We start from the raw sequence: 23,715 nt of genomic DNA on the forward strand, positions 1-23,715 counted from the left end.
CAGATTCGATGGAGAAATGAAAACCTTCACAGATAAGCAAAAGTTAAGAGAATTCAGCACCACCAAACCAGCTTTACAACAAATGCTAAAGGAACTTCTCTAGGCAGGAAACACAAGAGAAGGAAAAGACCTACAATAACAAACGCAAAACAATTAGGAAAATGGTAATAGGAACATACATATCGGTAATTACCTTAAATGTAAATGGATTAAATGCCCCAGCCAAAAGATATAGACTGGCTGAATGAATAAAAACAAGACCCGTACATATGCTGTCTACAACAGACTCACTTCAGACCTAGGGACACATACAGACTGAAAGTGAGGGGATGGAAAAAGATATTCCATGCAAATGGAAATCAAAGGAAAGCTGGAGTAGAAATTCTCATATCAGACAAAATAGATTTTAAAATAAAGACTATTACAAGACACAAAGAAGGACACTACATAATGATCAAGGGATCAATCCAAGAAGAAGATATAACAATTGTAAATATTTATGCACCCAACACAGGAGCACCTCAATACAGAAGGCAAATGCTAACAGCCACAAAAGGGGAAACTGACAGTAACCCAATAATAGTAAAGGACTTTAACACCTCACTTTCACCAATGGACAGATCATCCAAAATGAAAATAAATAAGGAAACACAAGCTTTAAATGACACACTAAACAAGATGGACTTCACTGATATTTATAGGACATTCCATCCAAAAACAACAGAATACACTTTCTTCTCAAGTGCTCATGGAACATTCTCCAGGACAGACCACATCTTGGGTCACAAATCAAGCCTTGGTAAATTTAAGAAAATTGAAATCATATCAAGTATCTTTTCTGAACACAACGCTAGGAGACTAGATATCAATTACAGGAAAAAAAGTGTAAAAAATACAAACACATGGAGGCTAAACAATACACTACTTAATAACCAAGAGATCACTGAAGAAATCAAAGAGGAAATCAAAAAATACCTAGAAACAAATGACAATGAAAACACGACAACCCAAAACCTATGGGATACACCAAAAAGCAGTTCTAAGAGAAAGTTTATAGCAATACAATCCTACTACAAGAAACATCTCAAATAAACAACCTAACCGTACACCCAAAGCAATTAGAGAACGAAGAACAAAAAAACCCCAAAGTTAGCAGAAGAAAAGAAATCATAAAGATCAGAGCAGAAATAAATGAAATAGAAACAAAACAGTAGCAAAGATCAATAAAACTAAAAGCTGGTTCTTTGAGAAGATAAACAAAATTGATAAAGCATTAGCCTCATTAAGACTCATCAAGAAAAAAAGGGAGAAGACTGAAATCAACAGAATTAGAAATGAAAAAAGACAAGTAACAACTGACACTGCAGAAATACAAAGGATCATGAGAGACTACTACAAGCAACTATCTGCCAATAAAATGGACAACCTGGAAGAAATGGACAAATTCTTAGAAAAGCACAACCTTCCGAGACTGAACCAGGAAGAAACAGAAAATATGCACAGACCAATCACAAGCACTGAAATTGAAAATGTAGTTAAAAATCTATGAAGAAATGAAAGCCCAAGACCAGATGGCTTCACAGGCGAATTCTATCAAACATTTACAGAAGAGCTAACACCTATCCTCAAATTCTTCCAAAATATAGCAGAGGGAGGAACACTCCCAAACTCATTCTACGAGGCCACCATCACTGTGACACCAAAACCAGACAAAGATGTCACAAAAAACGAAAACTACAGGCCAATAGCACTGATGAACATAGATGCAAAAATCCTCAACAAAATACTAGCAAACAGAATCCAACAGCACATTAAAAGGATCATACACCACAAACAAGTGGGGTTTATCTCAAGAATGCAAGGATTCTTCAATATATGCAAATCAATGTGATACACGATATTAACAAATTGAAAGATAAAAACCATATGAACATCTCAATAGATGCAGAAAAAGCTTCTGACAAAATTCAACACTCATTTATGATAAAAACTCTCCAGAGTGTAGGCATAGAGGGACGCTACCTCAACATAATAAAGGCCATATATGACAAACCCACAGCCAACATCGTTCTCAATGGTGAAAAACTGAAACCACTTCCTCTAAGATCAGGAACAAGACACTCTCACCACTCTCACCACTATTAATCAACATAGTTTTGGAAGTTTTAGCCACAGCAATCAGAGAAGAAAAAGAAATAAAATGGAATCCAAATCAGAAAAGAAGAAGTAAAACTGTCATTGTTTGCAGATGACATGATACTATACATAGAGAATCCTAAAGATGCTACCAGAAAACTACTAGAGCTAATCAATACATTTGGTAGAGTAGCAGGACACAAAATTAATACACAGAAATCTCTTGCATTCCTATACACTAATGATGAAAAACCAGAAAAAGCAATTAAGGAAACACGTGCATTTACCGTTACAGCAAAAAGAATAAAATACCTAGGAATAAACCTACCTAAGGAGACAAAAGACCTGTATGCAGAAAACTGTAAGACACGGATGAAAGAAATTAAAGATGATACAAATAGATGGAGAGATATACCATGTTCTTGGATTGGAAGAATCAACATTGTGAAAATGACTCTACTACCCAAAGCAATCTAAAGATTCAATGCAATCCCTATCAAACTACCAATGGCATTTTTCACAGAACTAGAACAAAAAATTGCACAATTTGTATGGAAACACAAAAGACCCTGAATAACCAAAGCAATCTTGAGAAAGAAAAACAGAGCTGGAGGAATCAGGCTCCCAGACTTCAGACTATACTACAAAGCTACAGTCATCAAGACAGTATGGTACTGGCACAAAAACAGAAATATAGGTCAATGGAACAGCATAGAAAGCCCAGAGATAAACCCACGCACATATAGTCACCTTATTTTTGATAAAGGAGGCAAGAATATACAATGGAGAAAAGACAGCCTCTTCAATAAGTGGTGCTGGGAAAACTGGACAGCTACATGTCAAAGAATGAAATTAGAACACTCCCGAACACCATACACAAAAAGAAACTCAAAATGGATCAAAGACCTAATTGTAAGGCCAGACACTAAAAAACTCTTAGAGGAAAACATAGGCAGAACACTCTATGACATAAATCACAGCAAGATCCTTTTTGACCCACCTCCTAGAGAAACGGAAACAAAACCAAAAATAAACAAATGGGACCTACTGAAACGTAAAAGCTTTTGCACAGTAAAGGAAACCATAAACAAGATGAAAGACAACCCTCAGAATGGAGAAAATATTTGCCAATGAAGCAACTGATGAAGAATTAATCTCCAAAATTTACAAGCAGCTCATGCAGCTCAATATCAAACAATCCAATCCAAAAATGGGCAGAAGACCTAAATAGACATTTCTCCAAAGAAGATATACAGATTGCCAACAAACACAAGAAAGGATGCTCAACATCACTGATCATTAGAGAAATGCAAATCAAAACTACAATGAGGTATCACATCATACCTCAGAATGGCCAGATACCTCAGAATGGCCATCATCAAAAAATCTACAAACAATAAATGCTGGAGAGGGTGTGGAGAAAAGAGAACACTCTTGCACTGTTGATGGGAATGTAAACTGATACAGCCACTGTGGAGAACAGTATGGAGGTTCCTTAAAGAACTAAAAACAGAACTAACATACGACCCAGCAATCCCACTACTGGGCATATACCCTGAGAAAACCATCATTCAGAAAGAGTCATGTACCACAATATTCATTGCAACACTATTTACAACAGCCAGGACATGGAAGCAACCTAAGTGTCCATCGACAGATGAATGGATAAAGAAGATGTGGCACATATATACAATGGAATATTACTCAGCCATAAAAGGAAACAAAATTGAGTTATTTGTAGTGAGGTGGATGGACTAGAGTCTGTCATACAGAGTGAAGTAAGTCAGAAAGAGAAAAACAAATACCACATGTTAACACATATATATGGAATCTAAAAAAAAAAAAAAAAGGTTCTCATGAACCTAGGGGCAATACGGGAATAAAGACGCAGACATAGAGAATGGACTTGACGACACGGGGAGGGGGAAGGGTAAGCTGGGATGAAGTAAGAGTAACATTGACATACATATACTACCAAATGTAAAATAGCTAGCTAGTGGGAAGCAGCCGCATAGCACAGGGAGATCAGCTCGGTGCTTTGTGACCACCTAGAGGGGTGGGATAGGGAGGGTGTGAGGGAGGCAGACGCAAGAGGGAAGAGATACGGGGATATAGGTATACGTATAGCTGATTCACTTTGTTATACAGCCAAGACTAACACAACACTGTAAAGCAATTATGCTCCAATAAAGATGTTAAAAAAAAAAAAGTACTCCTTTGGTATTTTCACAAGTATAATTATTGAAAGGGAACTCTACAGTAGGGGTCCCCAAACCCCAGGCTTCGGACTGTTACCTGTCAGTCCTTGGCCTGTTAGGAACTGGGCCACACAGCAGGAGGTGAGCGGCGGGCAAACTTCATCTGCTGCTCCCATGCTCCCATTGCTCCCATTACTGCCTGAACCCCCCCTCCCCCACCAACCCCCGTGGAAAAACTGTGTTCCATGAAACCAGTCTCTGGTGCCAAAAAGTTGGGGACCACTGCTCTATAGTATCAGAGGAGGTTTTCTGGCAGAGTAATATTAAATAGTGAATTCCAAAGGCCATGCATAGGTCATGAAGATCTATTTGGAGATATAAATAAGGAGAAGAAAACTGCAGAATGTTTACATTCTTGAGATCCAGTGTGAAATGAGCCAGTAACACAGCTGCAATATGACAAAATAGCACAAACTAATATTAAAAATGCACTATGAAGGCTCTACTCTGGCTGTCTTGGTTATCTGTAAAATAATGATAATGATACAATAATGAGGAAAAACTCACGCAAGTGAAGTAAATTAAAATCAAAGGCACAGCAACACAGTCTAGATAACTCTACTTGAAGGGAGGTCTGGGGAATAGACTGGAAGAGATCTGTGCAGCAACGGAAAAATGAGACTACAAGGAGGTTGTATATAAAAGGACTGTACTGAGAATACGGTGGGATGTTTCTTGAGTAGCACAGACCCGCTGAGGTAACTCCTGCTGACTCTGACCACAATCAGTGTAAACTTCATGTTTATGCATCACATTGCATTACTTGACATGTCTGATACCATTCCTCACATGGAAGGAAACCCCAGTGGCAGCAGAGTAGGTGAGTTAGAGAAACTGCAATAAATATTTTACATAGCTTCTCAATTATTTTGTGTGCTGGTTTTATAAGGGTTAACCTTAGCAGATTCTTGACTTACTATCAGTTGGTTCTAATTTACAGTTTCTCAAATTAGGAAATAGCCAGTGCTAATACTGCAGTTATTACTGAGTTCCTGATTGCTTCAGGAAGACTTACTTAATTAGTATAATGAGAGAGTTTACAGTTCTCAACTGCATATAATTACAAGTGCATATTACATTACAAATTATAATTATATTATAGTATAATTATAATCACATTATATTATTATATGATTATAATTACAAATGCATATTAGCATTGCATTAAAAATGCAATGATTGTTTATTTTTTCCATTAATAGAAATGCATTAACAGAAATTATTAAGGTAACTTATGGTTGCTTATAAAACGTTGTTTACTGATGCAGCCTACAAGCAATTTTGGAAACAATAACCTTCTTCTGCAAGGAGACAATCTTTTCTAACTACCTTCCTGGACAATCTTTTCTAACTACCTTCCTGGACAATCTTTTCTAACTACCTTCCTGGGGCTGTTATTTCTAAAACTTTTTCTGCCTTGTACATAGAGTAAATAGTAATGTCCACAGGACAGTTCAAGTAAGATACTCATTTGAACTTTCTGGAAGTCAATCCTTAAGCATAAGGAATGACCAAAATGGGGAGACCTTCATGTCGAGATGGTACCCAGAGGAAACACTAAAAAACAAACAAACCAACCAAAAAACCTTAAGGGACTCTGAATTGGCCTCAAAAGATAACCATAGGAGATAAAATGTTAATAACTTTATGTTTAAACACCAGCAGTAGAGAATTCCCAGAAATTGCTATTGAAATGTGGCTGCAGTCTCTGAACAAGGAAATATATAAAACTGTAACTAGAAAGAAAATGTCACTAAATGAGTTCACTCTAATGCTATGTTAGTGATGATCCACTATGATGAAATGAAGCAAACATGTAAAGTCCAAAATCAGTACTATGGGTAGTTCATTATTTCATTAAGATAAAATAAGTCTTGGGTGTAAGCTAGTTTCTAAGCCACAGTGCTTGGAAATAGCATTTGATTAGGAAAAGCCTAAGAATTTCTTCTGAAACCAGTAAACAGGTTTCAGGTCAGAACAAAATATTTTTCTTTAAGACAAAAGAAAGACTTTCAATCATGGGTTTGTTTTTAATATTTGTGTCCCTGTTTTCTCTTACACTATTCCTTTGCCCCGACCTATAATCATGTTCAAATCTCTATCCTAAAAATAAAAACATAAAATAAAATTGTTTGTTCCTGATTTCCCCGTTTTAACTAATTCTCCTTTTCTCCTTCTCTTCATTAACAAACTTTGCAAAAGAACAATTACACACAATGCTTCTGCTGCTTTACCACCTGCTCACTCCCTAACCCCTTGGAACCTGGTTTCTACTCCTATGACTCCAATGAAACTACTCTCTCAAGTTCATCACTGGACAGTCACATGCAAAAGAATGAAACTGGACCACTATCTTAAACCATACACAAAAATTAACTCAAATTGAATTAAACTGAATGTAAGATCTGAATCCATAAAACTTACTGAGGAAAACATAGGTGGTAAGCCCCTTGTCATTGGTCTTGCCCCTGATTTTTTGTATTTAACACGGAAAGCAAAGGCAACAAAAGCAAAAATAAGCAAGTGGGACTACATCAAACTAAAGATCTTCTGCATATCAAAGGGAACCATCAACAAAATGAAAGAGGAACCTACTGAATGGGAGAAAATATTTACAAATCATATATCTGATAAGAGGTTGATACCTAAAATATATTAAGAAGTCATACAACTCAACAGCAAAAAACAAACAATCCAATTAAAAAATGGGCAGAGTATCTCAATGGACATTCTTCCAAAGACATACAGATGGCCAATAGGTACACAAAAAGGTGCTCAACATCACTATTCATCAGGGAAATGCAAATCAAAACCACAATGAGCTATCACCTTACACCTGTTAGAATGGCTATCATCAAAAAGACAAGAAATAAGTGTTGGTGAGGATGTTGAAAAGGAGAACCCTTGTGCACTGTTGGTGAGAATGTAAATTGGTGGAGCCACTATGGAAAATAGTGAGGATGTTCTTCAAAAAATCAAAAACAGAACTACCATATGATTCAGCAATTCCATTTCTGGGTGTTTATCTGGGGAGGGGGAAGAAAAGGAAACACTAACTCTAGAAGATACCTGCATCCCCCACCCTCCATGTTCACTGCAGCATTATTTACAATAGCCAAGATATGGAAGCAACCTATGTGTCCATCAATGGATGAATGGACAAAGAAAATGTGAGATACCTACACACACACACCCCCACACACAATGGAATATTATTCAGTCATGAATAAGAATATTGCCATTTTCGACAACACGGATGGACCTTAAGAGCATTATGTTAAGTGAAACAAGTCAGAGACATATGGACAAATAGTGCATGATCTCACTGATATGTGGGTGGGTGAAATGGGTAGAGGGGGTCAAAAGGTACAAACTTCCAGTTATAAAATAAATGTCATGAGGTCATGGTGACTACAGTTAATAATACTGTATTGCATATTTGAAAGCTACTAAGAGAGCAGATCTTAAAAGTTCTTACCCCAAGAAAAAAAAAGTTTTTTGTAACTATGTATGGTGATGGATGTTAACTAGACTGATTGTGGTGATCATCTCGCAGCATATAAAGATATTGAATTATTATGTTGTACATCTAAAACTAATATAATGCTGTATGTCAATTATGCCTCAATAATTAAAAAAAAAAGTTCACCAAAGACTTGCCAATTGTCAAATAAAGAGAGCAGTTCTCACACCATTCCACCTTTCCACTCTATGGCAGGGCTGAACACCCTACACCCCCGTCAAGTTTTTTTCTTGTTTAGCTTCTGTGATGCCAAATTCTCTCCAATGTTTTGGTCTCATTTTTCTTAATTATGACTTCTTCACCAAGGTTCTATCCTCTGACCCTTGCATTTTGTTCTATCCTCTGACCCTTGCATTTTGTTCTATATGCTATCCTGGGCTTTAATTATCTTGTCCATGTGGATTATTTTAAGATCTAGGTATGAAAGAAATCCTGACTACCATGCTCAGTTTAAGATATAAACTCTTGGGGGCTTCCCTGGTGGCGCAGTGGTTGAGAGTCCGCCTGCCGATGCAGGGGACACGGGTTCGTGTCCCGGTCCAGGAAGATCCCACATGCCGCGGAGCGACTGGGCCCGTGAGCCATGGCCGCTGAACCCGCGCGTCCGGAGCCTGTGCTCCACGACGGGAGAGACCACAACAGTGAGAGGCCTGCGTACCACAAAAAAAAAAAAAGATATAAACTCTGAGCTGCCTACCACACATCATCACAGACCCTGCTTGCACCTCACATTCAAATATTCACAGGAAAGAGCTCAGTATTGGCAAGAGAAGGAATAAATTGAAAAAATAGGAATATCTAAAACAGAAGAATTATTACTTAACTTATAGTACATTCATGAAAGAATATTACATATGGCATTATCAGAATAATATGCTGAAGTGTTTAATAACATGGAAAATGCGTACATTATAATGTTCAGTAAAAGAAAAAAGCAGGATAAAAATGGATTGGAAGAAACTGGAAGGGAATATTTCAAAATTTTAACAGTAATTGTCTCTGATAGGTAACATTTTCTTCTTTGTAATTTTATGTATTTTCCAAATGTTCTACAGTGATCTTGAATTAATTTTAGAATCAGAAAATAAGAGGGATTCAAGGTCATATTGCCTACAAAATAAAACCTGGTCTTCACCAGTGGCATCCAAGGCCTGCCAAAATCTGGCCCCCAGTGCAGTCTTGTCCTTAACTATAGGCCCCGAACAGTCTCTGTTCCGCTCCACCACCTAGCCACCAAGTGCTCAACACCGTCCACTTTTATGGTTCTGTATTCCTGTTTATCAGGTCTGTTCTTCTCCTACCCCAAAGCAGGACATATTGACCCTGAACATCTTTGATCCCTAAACCATAATATAGAGCGGGAGGCAATGCTCAAAATTTTCTGTTGGATTAGCTAAAAAACAACAATTCTACAAGTCTTTTATCCAGCTCATAATGAATATTAATGGTACCAATAATAAACATAAAATTAGCTAAAACAACTCACTGGTTAAGATATCACACGATAAAGACTGCTATTGACTATAAATTGTCACAAAAATTAAGAATTCTTAACAGAATTTAGATAATGTCGAATCTGATCCTGAAAATTTGGACTTTATAAAAATAATAGCCACTATACAGATTAGGTTACACTTGTTTTATAACTCATGTTCATTCTAAAATATACAGAGAAGAGAATAAACACCAAGGAAAATAATTTCATAAAATAAAGACTGAAGTGGAGACTTCCCTGGTGGCACAGTGGTTGAGGATCCGCCTGCCAATGCAAGGGACACGGGTTCAAGCCCTGGTCCGGTAAGATCCCACATGCCGTGTAGCAACTAAGCCCGTGTGCCACAACTACTGAGCCTGTGCTCTAGAGCCCGTGAGCCACAACTACTGAAGCCCACGAGCACAACTACTGAAGCCCACACGCCTAGAGCCCGTGCTCCGCAACAAGAGAAGCCACTGCAATGAAAAGCCCGCGCACCACAATGAAGAGCAGCCCCCTCCTGCAGCAACTAGAGAAAGCCTGTGTGCAACAACGAAGACCCAACATAGCCTAAATAAATAAATTTATTTAAAAAAAAAAAAAGGCCTGAACTGAAAAATAATAGAAATAGTTCAAATGCCTGGAACAGTGCCTGGCACATAGTAGACACTCAACAGATATTTGTTAAATAAAAGAATAAACTGGTATAGAAAATTATCCAAGGAGTTAATTAGATTGGCTTAATGGAGTTTTGTCAGAAAATGCTTAGCCTTATTGAAATATAATTCACATACTATACAATTCTCCCATTTAAAATTTACAGCTCAATGGTTTTTAATATATTCACAGAGTGCGAAACCACCACCACAATCAATTTTAGAACATCTTCATCACCTCCAAAAAAAAGCTCATACCATGAGTAGTCACTCCCCATTTCCCTCCAACCTCCCAATCCTAGGCAACCACTAATCTATTTTCTGTCTCTGTAGACTTTGCCTATTCTGGACATTTCACATAAATGGAATCATAAAATATGTGGTCTTTTGTGACTGGCTTCTTTCACTTAGCATGAAGTTTTAAAGTTTCATCCATGTTGTAGCATGTATCAGTACTTTCTTTCTTTGTATTGCCAAAATATTCCACTGTATGGATTTTATTTACCCATTCCTCAGCTGACAGACAATGCGGTTGTCTCGGATTTTTGGTTATTATAAATAATGCTATGAAAATTCATGTACAGTTTGAACAACATGGTTTTGAACCACACGGGTCCACTAATACACAGATTTTTTTTCAATAGTAAATACTACAGTACTACCCAATCCATGGCTGGTTGAATCCTGGAATGTGGAACCACAGATACTGAATTTCTGATAAGCAGGGCCGACTAAGATAAGTTGACTTGACTGCATGGAGAGTCAGCGTGTAATAGGGAAGAACAAATCTGACTCATTAGATTTATTCCTTTTGCTTTAAACTTTGTGCTTTGTTGCCTGTGCTTAGTCATGCTGGCTCTGAACCTTTTGTAAAAGAATGTTGCCTATAGTCTGAAATATACAGGATAGCCTATTCTCAGGGCTCTGACCTCTAAGAGTCCATTCATACAGAGATAAAAAGTTGTAGAACAGAGAATAATATTTGTTTTGTTGCACACAGGAAGATCATGACCTGACCTACCCGGACAGCTGCAAGAACAAAGGATTCCTTCACCAAGAAGTTTGCAACAACTAACCACGCTTCTCCCTCACTTTGCCTTTAAATGGTCCTGCAATAAACCTTTCTCTGCTCCAAACGCTCCGAAGTCTGACTTTTCAGTTTGTTTGGCCTCATTGTGCGTCAGGCAAGTGCTCCGACCCCCTACCCCTGTGTTGTTCAAGTGTTAATTGAACAAGTTTTTGTGTTGATATGTTTTCATGTCTTTTGGGGTATATTAGTGGAATTGCCAGATCATATGGTAACTGTTTAACATGTGAGGAATTGCCAGTCTGTTTTCTAAAGCGTTGCACTAGAAAATGCTTTCTGATGAAGATACAGTATTGATGTACCACTCTTAAAAATAGTTTTTGATAATAAACACAAGTCAAAACATTATCAGAGTCAAAATGTCTGACATTTTCATCCCATTTCCCCCCTACTGGTTAAATCCTACTAATCTTTCAAAGCTCAGCTTGCAGGCCACCTCTTCTAAGGAGTCTTCCCTACTTTCTCAGAATTAATAGCTCCATTCCTCCTTTCAACTGCCGTAAGAATTTTATTTGTACACTTACTATATACAGCCTTTGTCACTCTGCCCTATATTGCATTTAACAATATGTCAGTATCTCCCAATAAAGTGCAGGCTCCTGGATGGTAAAAATTATATTTTATACCAATGTTTACAGTAATGATTATTGTGAAGAATATATCATTTGAGATGATGAAAAGAGCTCATGCAAAAGACGTAAGTAAGCATCATACACACTATTTTCACAGAACAAACTTATCTTCAAGGTACTATAATTAATAAAAGATAAACTAGAGATAATTTTATCAATAAATGCTGACATTTGTTGATGAGCAACAAATAACATATATCTCAAGACATATAATGAGCAAAAATAATGACTTAAATAAGCAGAAACACAAGTAGGGGGAAAAAAAGAGGGACTTTCTTAAAACTGTTGAATAAAAATTAATTACCAAATAAGCCAATATGTCTGTATTTTGTTAAATCATATTAGTTGGTAGAATGACTGATCGGACTCATCAATGCTCATTTTGCCCTGAATTTTCTGCAAATTCAGGGCAAAATGTCTCTAAATTGCGAAGTTAAAAAAAAAAAGAAAACTTTCAGGACTTCCTTGGTGGCACAGTGGTTAAGAATCCACCTGCCAATGCAGGGAACACGGGCTCGAGCCCTGGTCCGGGAAGATCCCACATGCTGCGGAGCAACTAAGCCCGTGCACCACAACTACTGAGCCTGCGCTCCAGAGCCCGCAAGCCACAACTACTGAGCCCCCGTGCCACAATTACTGAAGCCTGTGTGCCTAGAGCCCATGCTCTGCAACAAGAGAAGCCACAGCAATGAGAAGCCCTCGCACTGCAATGAAGAGTAGTCCCTGCTCACCGCAACTAGGGAAAGTCTGCGCACAGCAACGAGGACGCAATGCAGCCAAAAATAAAATAAATAAAATAAATTAATTTTTAAAAAAAGAGAGAGAAAACTTTCTAATACTAGTTCACTTTACTCGAATATATTAACATGTAAATAACTGGCTTGGCCTAATAAAAATTGGGGGAAGAGTGTAAGATATTTATTCATTTTTAATAATTGTGGAAAAATATAACAAAATTTACTATCTTAGCCATTTTCAAGTGCACAGTTCAACAGCTTCAAGTACATTCATATTGTTGTGCCCCAAATCTCCAAGAACCCCTTTCATATTGTAACACTGAAACTCTGTACCCACTGAACAACAACTCCCCAATGCTCCCTCCCCTCAGCCCCTGGCAACCATCATTTTACTTTCTATCTCTGTGAATTTGACCACTCTAGGTAGCACATATAAGTGGAATCACACAGTGAATGGTAGGTGAATGGATAAAGTATGGTACATCCAGATAAGAGAATATTATTCAGTGTGAAAAAGAAACGAGCTATCAAGCCATGAAGACATGGGAGAAATCTAAACGTATATTACTAAGTGACACTAAATTATTTTATATCCATATTAGAAATCTTAAGGCCATTCAGTTGTATGTATACTTTTCACCCCTGTAATCCACAGGAAAAGACCATAGTGCAAGTCCTGGTCACCTATTCTCCCTAAATCCCCAGACTGCTCTTTCCTACAGTTCTTTTCTTTCTCACCCTGATTCATTCTTCTGTTGCTGCTCTCTTTCCCAACTCATTCTACCACACCACCTGAAACCCTGGTTCCAGGGTTGAACAAACTCTACATTCTCAACCTCTTCACCTAACAGTCTACTCACTGCCTAAGTGAAACCTGGCTAGCTGTGAGCACACTACTTGTGTTGAAGCTCTATAGGGGGTAGTGTTCTCCAATTCCATCTTCCACAAGAGGCAGCAATAGCATTTTCCAAACTCCTCAGTGCCACTTACAGGCTGTTACCTCTTTTCCTTTCAGCTTGAGGCACATGACATATGGCTATGTCACACTCTTCTTTTCCTAGTTAATGTCACACAGAAGTACCTTTCCCTCTCTCTCTCTCTCTTCACTCCAACACCTGCAATCATACTGGCTATTTTAACACTGTGCAAATAACCTAACACCCTAGACCCAGAGTTCTTTGCCCTATGCCTATCCTCATACCATTTCAGTAACACCTATACCCTGGACCTTGCCTACTCTCTAGACTTTCTCTAGAGAAAGATGCAGGAACATGCATGTTGCCATCACTAAAATTCATGTTCTAAATTTCAGTTAGGCCTTATCTTTGGTCAGCTGCTTCTCTCATTCCTTATAGAAGCTTTTCTGATTTTTTATCATTATCCTCATATCCCTCACTTCATCTTTTTTGGCTCCTACTGAGAAAGCTAAGGTCATCAGATGAGAATTCTCTTAAATTCCAGCCCTACCTAAGCTAACCTACTAACTTTGCATAAGTCACTCCTTTGCTCTTGGTTCCCTAGATGCTTGAGTGTCTAAGCAAGCCCAGACTCCGTGAAATGACCACTCTCTCCTGCTCTTTATGTGGCAGCAGTAATACACCACTATACTCACAGTACTTCCAGCACACACCATGCCGCTGTTCCTTGCCGCTGTGTGTACTGTTCCTTCTACTGTTTCATCTCCTTCTCCAGCTAGACTTTTTTCGAAACCCTGCTAAAAAATTATCTTCCATGACACTTCCCCTGACCCACCCCCTCCAAAAAAGAAAAAAAAAAAACCAGTTAAACACTTCTTCCTACCTTTTCTTGTATTTCTACTACTGTAAATTTTACACTGCATGGAAAATTTTTATAGGTAATTAAAAGAACAAATTTGGGTGAAATGAATGGTAGAAACAAGAAGTACAGGAATTGAGTAAGAGGTGAAATCATAGTAGGGACGATGAAAAAAGATTTCGTTCATTCAACAAACAACGAATATTTATTAAGGACATAGTATATGAAGTAAGTGTTGGAGGAAAGCAGTGGGTGGATTGTAGGCTGGGACAGATGTGGGCATAAAGCTGATGAGACATTTGCTCTAGATCTTGAAGAATGCTTGGAATTTCAATCAACTAAAAGAATGGTAAAGAAGAGGTGGAAATAGGAGAGAGTACCAAGGAGACAGAAATGCACACATATTTGGCTAATATAAACTGACCGGTCTTGGCTAAAATGGGAGGTTTAGAAAGAGCAGTATTAGGAAATAAAATTGAAAGCTTAATCATAGAAAACCTAGAGTTAGCAAGGGCCTTAAGAATCACCTAGGTCACCCATCCTTCTAATGAAGGATAACATTCCTGACAAATGGACAAGGTAGCCAATTCACTAACTACCGTCTTCTTTTAAATGTTACAGATTATCTTTTCTGTTATTATATTGAATAGAAACATGCCATCTTCAACATTTCCCCACTGGTCCTGTTCTCTCCTCTGATGTACCCAGCATAAGTCTATTCCCTCTTTATGGGACAGTCTTTCAAATATCTTTCATTTAATCGACATGTGATCTTGAACAAATTGTGTTGCTTTTCTGCAGATCAACTTTCTCTTCTCTAAAAGAGAGGAGTGGCAGAGGCTGTCCTCTGATAACCATCTTCCCCTTCTCTTTATTGTAACTGACTCTTTTGCTGGGCACATGGACACCCAGCAAAGACAGCATTTCTTATCCTTCCTTGGGGCTGGATGTGTCCTTGTGCTCAAGTTCTGGTCAACAGGCTGTGAGCAAAAAGGATCTCCCATTCCCCTTTCCTCCTTCCCAGTGGCTGGAATTCAGATGCGGGGTGAGCCAACTTAGTCCCTGGGGATGAGAACAATATCTGGTTGGGTATAACAGAGCAACCAGATAAAGAGTCAGGGCCCCTGATAATCTGATGGGTCAGAGCCACCACATCAGCTTGGGCTTTTTATATGTGAGAGAAATAAATTTATACCTAGTTTAAGCCACTTGTTATTTTTCAAATATATGTGTTACAGAACTTGATCTATATCTTAACCCAACAGGAGGTAACACATCTATAAAAAGGATTTTGTAATACATAAAATTAGGAATGTAAAATATACATGTACACATGCTCAATTTTTAGTATTTGAACACAATCATCTTCCCTTGAGACTCACCCCAGTCTCCTGTTATGAACACAGTTCGGGATTCCTCAGAATCTTAATACAGTTCCCTGATCTCTACTTGATAATATCCCTCAAAGGCTGACACCCCAAATTGAACATTAATTCTTTATAAGCTGTGTACATAGGACAGCATATACTTCCCCATATGACTTCCCCATGTATTTAATTTGGGAATCTCTGTGTATTTGTCATTCTTAGCAAAGCTACAACAGATCCTTTCTCCAAATATCTGCATTGTTTCAATAAATATTTATAAACTGCCTAGTGTGCAAGGCTTAGACATACAATAGTGACTATTAACTTACTAGTGGAAAATAGCATTAATAACAGTTTTACAAGGTACAACAATCCAGTAATGAAACAATTTTGAGGACTTACAACTGGAAAGTCACACCTTGAAAAAAACAGTACGTGCACGAGTACTATGTTTCTCATCTTTCATATACAATAACTTTGGACAAATCTAAAGGGGCCAGGTCTAATGACTTGTTTAGTGGTGTCACACACTGGAACCAGTTTTCTGAGACTAGCATTCAGAAAAAGTCATACTATATATATTTATCTACTGTTTTGTTAAAACATAAGAATGAGAAAACATGTAACATAAAATTTGAGAGGCAACAGAGTGTTGTGATTAAGAGCATACCCTGGAGCCAGACTGCCTCCCTGCCCTGCCACTTACTAGCTGTGTTAACTTTCAGCACCTCTTTGGGCTTGTTTCCTCAGGTATAAAATGAGAGTAATAGCGGTAGTAATAATAGTGATAATGTAGTAATAGTACCTTCCTCCTAGGATTATTTTGAGGCTGTAAAGGCTTAGAAAAGTTCCTGACACATGGGCAAAGTGCTAGCTACTTTTGAAAAAGTACTAGCTCAATTAAGCGTCAGCTACCATTTTTATAGCTATTATAATAATGTGAATAGATGACCTCATTTCTGGTCAGGGTATAAATAATTTTGTGCCATATGGTCAAACAGCATTATTGTTTGTATTTGTTACTTATTATTAAATTTTTCATCTTAAAAAAAGTCAATTTAATGTATCAAAGGGCAAGTTAATAATATACATATATCAAAAGTCTTAAAACTGCCCTTTGACTCAATAATTCCATTTCTAAGTGTGAATCCTAAAAAAAATAACAATGATGTGCACATCTTTAAGGATGCTCAATTTAGTGTGTTTATAAAAATGTTAATAAAAAAGAAAGCAAAGAAGACTATTTCAAAAGGGGCTTTGTCCAGCAAACCATGGAAATCCATACAATGGAATGGTATGCATCTATTAAAAATAAGTCTGTAATTGAATACTTAATGATATGGGAAGATATATTAAATGAAAAAAAAATAAGTATAGTATGATCCCACTTTGTTTTTTAAAAAAAAAGTATGGGATAAGTGTGTGTGGAGGGTGTGTGTGTATATATATATGTGTGTGTACGGATCAATAAAGTCTCCAAGGTTATACATCAAAATAATAAGTGATTATCTCTAGCTGGTTCCTTTATATGCAATTTCTGTTCTTTTTGCTTTTCTATTTTGTAAGTTTTCCACATGAATATGTGTTATTTTTGAAATAAGGAAAGAAGTTACTAAAAAGAAGTACACAATGTGCAGTGAACTAAAATCTTGAAAACATGAAGATACTCTGGCCAAAGAGAAAAAAACGCCTTCACTTGTTTACAAAGTAAAAGATCCCACACAGATATGCTCATAAACTTCCCAGACACTCCCTGAATTCACATGTGGTTTTCTGCCACAAGCTCATGTGAAACTTAGAAAAGTATTTAGCTATGAGCACAAAAAAAGATGAAAAAAATAAAGCAAACTTGGAAATCCTAAAAAAATACAGGAAAATTTTCTCATATTTCTTTATTAAAGCAGACCAGAAATTATTTAACTTGTTCTGATAGTCTTAGTAAACCTCTAAAGTGATGTGAATGCTTTTACAAAGGAAGAGTGCTCTGAAAAGGTTTTAATGTAACATTCTGTCTTTTTGAAAGGTCTTCAAAAATATTTTATTAGGCAATGATTTGGCTTCAGTTTATTAGATTATTATAATCATACAATGTATTTTCTGAGTGTTTTATTAACTATCATATGTAAAAATCTGACCTTTTTTAATAACATGTATTACATATAAATACCTTTTTTTAACATCTTTATTGAAGTATAACTACTTTACATCGTTGTGTTAGTTTCTGCTGTATAACAAAGTGAATCAGCTATATGTATACATATATTCCCATATCCCCTCCCTCTTGCGTCTCCCTCCCACTCTCGCTATCCCATGGCTCTAGGTGGTCACAAAGCACCAAGCTGGTCTCCCTGTGCTATTCGGTTGCTTCCCACTAGCTATTTTACATTTGGTAGCGTATATATGTCAATGCCACCCTCTCCCTTTGTCCCAGCTTACACTTCCCCCTCCCCGTGTCCTCAAATCCATTCTCTACGTCTGCGTCTTTATTCCTGTCCTGCCCCTAAGTTCTTCAGAACCATTTTTTTTTTAAATTCCATATATATGTGTTAGCATACGGTATACAAATAAGTACCTTTTAAGTCTTTATTTTTTTTTTCTAACATCTTCACTGGATACACCTTCCCAGGAGAAACTGGATCCTTCTAAGATTAATTTTCATTAATAATCTTTAAAAGGGCAAAACAGTGTAAGGAAATTTTAGATGAAAAATCCAGTATGCAGGCTTACTTACAATAGACCAGAGCTAAGAAATCCACAGTAAATATGTCTCCAACTGCTTATCAGGCTGCCACTAAGTGTAGTATGTTAAACATATAACTGACCTCCTCGTATCTCCCCAACGATATGTATATTCCCCTTGCAAAATAAAACAAAGATTCTTCCTGACTTCTTTACTCTGTCATGTCATCAAGGCATCTGTCATAGCATTTTCATTTCATCACTTACTTCCATGAGAAGCCTCCAAGTTCAGGTTCTTATTCACTTCTGCCTGGGTTATTTTAATAGACTCCTAATTTGTCTCCTCATTTCTAATCTATCCCCATTTGAATCCAGAGCATCAGCCCACCAGCCAGCTTAAACATCACTTTAATTACATTACAACCTAGTGCAAGAATCTTAGATTGACTTTTTTTTAACATCTTTATTGGAGTAATTAGATTGACTTTTATCCTATAAGCAGTGGAAAGTAAATTCTTTATAATTGCATTCAATGACTCTATCTTCTGCTAGAAGTTTAATGTGAACTCTCTCAGCAGTCAGGCTGATCTATCACCAACTGCTATTGCCAACTTGCTCAATCAGTCCTCCCACCCACACTTCCATGTCAACGCCACTTCATCCTTCCAGCATGCACAACTGAAAAGGTGATGTGGTTTTCAGTAACCTTTACAGCTGTAAACAAACTCTTTACCTTCAGAATTTCAACAACACTCACATTGTGTGACCCACTGATTAGGCACTAAATCATACTGTCTCCTATCACCAAGCAATTATCCATGTATGATCTAATTTCATTAAGTAGAGGTAATTGCCTTATAGGCCTTTATATTTGTTGTACTTATATTTGTTGCCCTTGACAGGCAGCTAGAAACTTGGTAAATGCTCAATTAATATTTGGTAAACAATGAATGATCTTCATCTTTAGTTTTCGCACAAAACAAAATATATTTAAATATATTTATTATTTGCTATGTACCTCCAAGGCTTTTCTTTAACAAAATGAATTATTCTTTTACGTAGGTTCATGCATCAGGGGTCCCCACAACCACCCCCAGGTTCAGTAATCCATTAGGAGGACTCACAGGACTCAGCATATAGTCATACCCATGTCTAAGATATATCGTACATGTACTACAGCAAAATGATACAAGGCAGAATCAGCAAAGGAGAAAGGGGCACAGAGCAAAGTCCTCAGAAACCAAGTGCAAGCTTCCAAGAGTTCTTTCTCAGTGGAGTCATCCAGAACACAATTTCTCCAACATCAAATTGTGACAACACATGTGTCTACCAAGGAAACTCATTAGAAATGCAGTACCTAAGGGTACCCTCCCCCCACATAGGCACCTCCGGGTTGGTCACGTAGGCACCCTCTGCCTAGAACAGGTCAAAATTCCAGACTCCCAGAAAGTATTCAGCACAAATCACACTGTAGTCTAGGCACAATGAGCCACTCCAAAGTTTGATTCACTGTAGGCAACTGCTGAACATTCAGGTTCCCAGATGCCAGCAAAAACACTGTAAACAGGCCTTTCTCAGGAAAGCAGTCTTGGGCCTGCTAAGTTAACCCTTTTCTGTGTAGTTCATTGCATATTTTTATGGGAGAAATTTTAAGTGTTAACTATATTTGATTTTTGAGAGGTACAGGTGATTTTTAAAAAAATTAAAATCTAGCATTTATTTAGAAATGCACTGCCTAGACTGGTTCCCAAGAATGAAAAGTTATGACAATTTTTTTTTTAACACTTAAAACTTAAATGCCTTTAAAAAATTTTTTTCTATTGGGGTATAGTTGCTTTATTTTTTTACTTTTTTAAAGATTTAATTTTATTTATTTTTGGCTGTGTTGGGTCTTCGTTGCTGCACGCGGGCTTTCTCTAGTTGCGGCGAGCGGGGGCTACTCTTTGTTGAGGTTCATGGGCTTCTCACCGCGGTGGCTTCTCTTGTTGCGGAGCACGGGCTCTAGGTATGTGGGCTTCAGTAGTTGCGGCACGCAGGCTCAGTAGTTGTGGCTCGTGGGCTCTAAAGTGCAGGCTCAGTAGTTGTGGCCCACGGGCTTAGTTGCTCCGCGGCATGTGGGATATTCCCGGACCAGGGATAGAACCTGTGTCCCCTGCAATGGCAGGTGGATTCTTATCCACTGCGCCACTGGGGAAGTCCCAGAATAGTTTCTTTACAAAGTTGTGTTAGTTTCTGTACAGCGAAGTGAATCAGCTATATGTATACATATATCCCCTCGCTTTTGGATTTCCTTCCCCTTTAGGTCAACACAGAGCACTAAGTAGAGTTCCCTGGGTTATACAGTAGGTTCTCATTAGTTATCTATTTTATACATATTAGTGTATATATGTCAATCCCAATCTCCCAATTCATCCCACCTCCCCTTTCCCCCCTTGGTGTCCATACGTTTGTTCTCTACATTTCTGCCTTAAGTTATGCAATTTTTAAATAATTCACATCCTTAAGTATTTCTGGTTTTCTTTCTTTTTTCTTCTAAAATGAGGTAGCTTTTTGAAATCAATACTTGCATAGTTGCCAGGAGAAAAAAATTAAGTATAACATGTAAAGGAAACAAACCCTTTCAGACAAGCTCCTTGTCTTCTTTTTAAATGTCAGTTGGTGCCAGAGCACTGTGGTAGCTGTGTTAGGTGCATCGTCTTACTAAATCCTCACAACACCCCCATAAGCGAGTGATGGTTTCTATTTTATAGATGGAAGCTTGGAGAGGCTAAGTAACCAACCCAGGTTTGCCATTGTGGAGCTAGGATTTAGGTTCAGATCCACCTCATTCCAAAATCTTGGTCTTAGCTTTACACCAACTACCTGTACCTAACAAGGAACACGCTCCTTCTTATGAATCACTTCCCTCCAAACTATATGGGTGTTGTTTGGTTGGTTATACAGAGCACTACTCTTAACTTGACTTTGATTAAAGTCACAGTTTAGTTGGAAGAAAAAGGGGTAAATTTAATACAGGATACTCTGCTTTTTCCTTTCCAATCTTGCAAATTCCAAATCAAATTACACCCCTTGCTTGTTAAAACCATTGGGAAACTCCATCTTCAGCACAACACACAATTTCCTCCTTTACATGGCATCAATCTGCTTGAAATTAGAGAGACCTGTATTATAATTCTGGCTTTTCACCTACCAGATGTGGGGACCTTGGGAAAGTTAGTTATGCTGAATCTCAGTTTATTCATCTAAAAAATGGGGATCCCTACCTCATAGGCTTGCTGTGAGAATTAAATATGATATTTAAAAGGTTTAGCCTATACCTATTTGCTGAATAAATGACTGTCTGCAATACCAGAATAACTGATTTACAAGCAAGCCAAACCAATAATCTGAGGGAGCAGGGAAGTACCCTGACCACCAGGTGTCACCACTGGCCCAGAAGAGCTGGTCTAACTGCCAGAGTGGTGGGTGGGACTTTGCCACAGAACGGGGTAAGATTCTCATTTGCACCTACAGAACATTCAAGAATTGGCTTTGGACTTCAGCACCTTAAGAGCTGGTACAATATTTGCTCAACCATTCTGAGTTACAGTGTTCTCTTACCAATGTGTTAAAAATGACTGTGTAGATGTGTCACCGTAGTTTAATCTAAAAAACTACCCTCAGCTGATTTTTTTTTTTTTTTAATTCTGAGAATCAGTATTGCTTCATAAGTCCTTTGCTTTGGCCAACTAGACATTTACATTTTTTGGCTTTCATAGGCTTCAATATTGCCACTGCGGACAATTTTCTGGTCCCAATTCCACAACCCATGGACATTATTTCCTTTACATTATTAATAGGGGTGACAGATAAAAGTAAAGCAGAATATTTTTTAGGGTAAAAATAAAGTCCATGAACAGCACATCTAAGCAAAATAAGCATTAACTATGAGCCTTATTCCTTGATCTCAGGAACTTAAAGGTTCATTTTTAAAAATTCCGCAAATTTTCTCTTTTCTTAAGGAACATTTACCCTAGGAGAGATCTGTCAAGCTACAAATATCCCTGAAATGACTCAAGGAACACTACCACTCCTGACTTGATTCTGTAACCTGCCAACGACACTCCCTGGGAGTGCCCAGGGGCTCATTTCAAAATGAGAGCAGGGCATTGGCTCTCCTTCTGGTTCTAATTCCTCCCCACTGAGAGCCATTAGCGGTCGCCTCAAGACGGGCAATTCAGTGCGTGTTAGCGCGTAACTGGACACGCAGCTCTGAGATGAGGCACAAACTGTTGTCCTGTCTGTGCCAGGGAACACTTGACTCAAGCCTGACCAGGCCTACCCCGGCCTCATCCTGGACTCCAGCGCCCCCAGTAACCAACACGGAGAAGAAGAAAGGCTAAAAGCACAGGCTTCGGTTTAGAGCGGGCGCTCTTGGAACTCGAGCAGTTTGGGTTATTTTTGTTTTAACAACAGCTCAAGTTCCACTTTGCATCTCACAAATATGGAAAGGTCTAAAGAGAAACCAGAAGCATCCTCTCCCTTCTGACCATCGCTCCCATTCCAAGAGAATTTAGGAGGGAAGAACAGATACCAGGAACCATCTGGAATCACGAGCACAGGTGGCTTACCCCAGCCGAGAACCCATTTGCAAAGCACTTTCGCAGATCGATGCATTCCCGACAGATCTCAGACGGGTCCCTAGAGAAAGAAGAGCTCACGAGGCTGGCCGCCCTCCTGGAGCAAATGGGACACGGAAAGAGATGCTGCCCATCCAACAAGCCCCTGCGGGGCAGGCGAGGGCGCAGCTGCTCGGGAGCAGCGGCCGGCGCGTTACCTGGGGGACTCGGCGGTGAAGCTGCCGCCGTCCAGCAGCCGCATCTTGCAGAAGAGGACCCCGTTGACGAAGGGCACCGAGGAGAGCTCCTCGAGCTCGAAGTCCACCTTAAACTTAAACTTCTTCTTCTTCATCATCATGAGAGACAGACGCCGGCGAGCGGGGTGCGGGGGCGGCCCCAAGGGGCGCGCGGGCCGGCGCCGCCGCTTCAACTCGGCTGAGCCGCGGGCCCGCCCAGCCCCATGGCCGGGGCTGCGAGCTGCGCGTGGAGGCGCTGCCGGGGCCGGTGCCGCCGCCGCCGCCGCTGCCGCCTCTAGCGGCAGCCCCGGCCGGAGCGCGGCGGCGGCCGTTGCGCGGACCCCGCCCACCCACGGGGAGCGGTCGTGCTGCAGCTCGTCTGAGCGGTGGGCGCCCTTTCGGTGTGCAGCTTGCAGCCGGCGCCGCCGCCCGTCTGGGAGGAGGGGAGGCAAAGCTCCGAGAACCGCCGCTGCCGCTGCCTCCTCAGCGCCTCAGAGTCGGAGGCGCCCCTAGCGGCAGCGTCCAGCAGCGCACTGCCGGGCGGAAGAGGGAGGGC

At 39.1% G+C, this 23,715-nt stretch overlaps 1 protein-coding gene across 3 annotated transcripts in view; it reads right to left on the bottom strand.

Moving 5' to 3' along the window:
* Positions 1–23,393, bottom strand: part of EEIG2 (EEIG family member 2) — a 108,030-nt gene extending 84,637 nt beyond the window's left edge. For all 3 annotated transcript variants that reach the window (XR_009538855.1, XM_060139478.1, XM_060139477.1), the window contains exon 1: positions 23,142–23,393. Coding sequence is in view for 2 of the 3 variants with exons in the window: in XM_060139478.1 (XP_059995461.1) it covers positions 23,142–23,281 (140 nt within the window). In the remaining variant the exon portion in view is untranslated. The remainder of the gene's footprint in view (positions 1–23,141) is intronic.
* Positions 23,394–23,715: the final 322 nt, after the last annotated feature.

Source organism: Lagenorhynchus albirostris, chromosome 2, assembly GCF_949774975.1.
Source record: "Lagenorhynchus albirostris chromosome 2, mLagAlb1.1, whole genome shotgun sequence".
NCBI classification, from domain to species: domain Eukaryota; kingdom Metazoa; phylum Chordata; class Mammalia; order Artiodactyla; family Delphinidae; genus Lagenorhynchus; species Lagenorhynchus albirostris.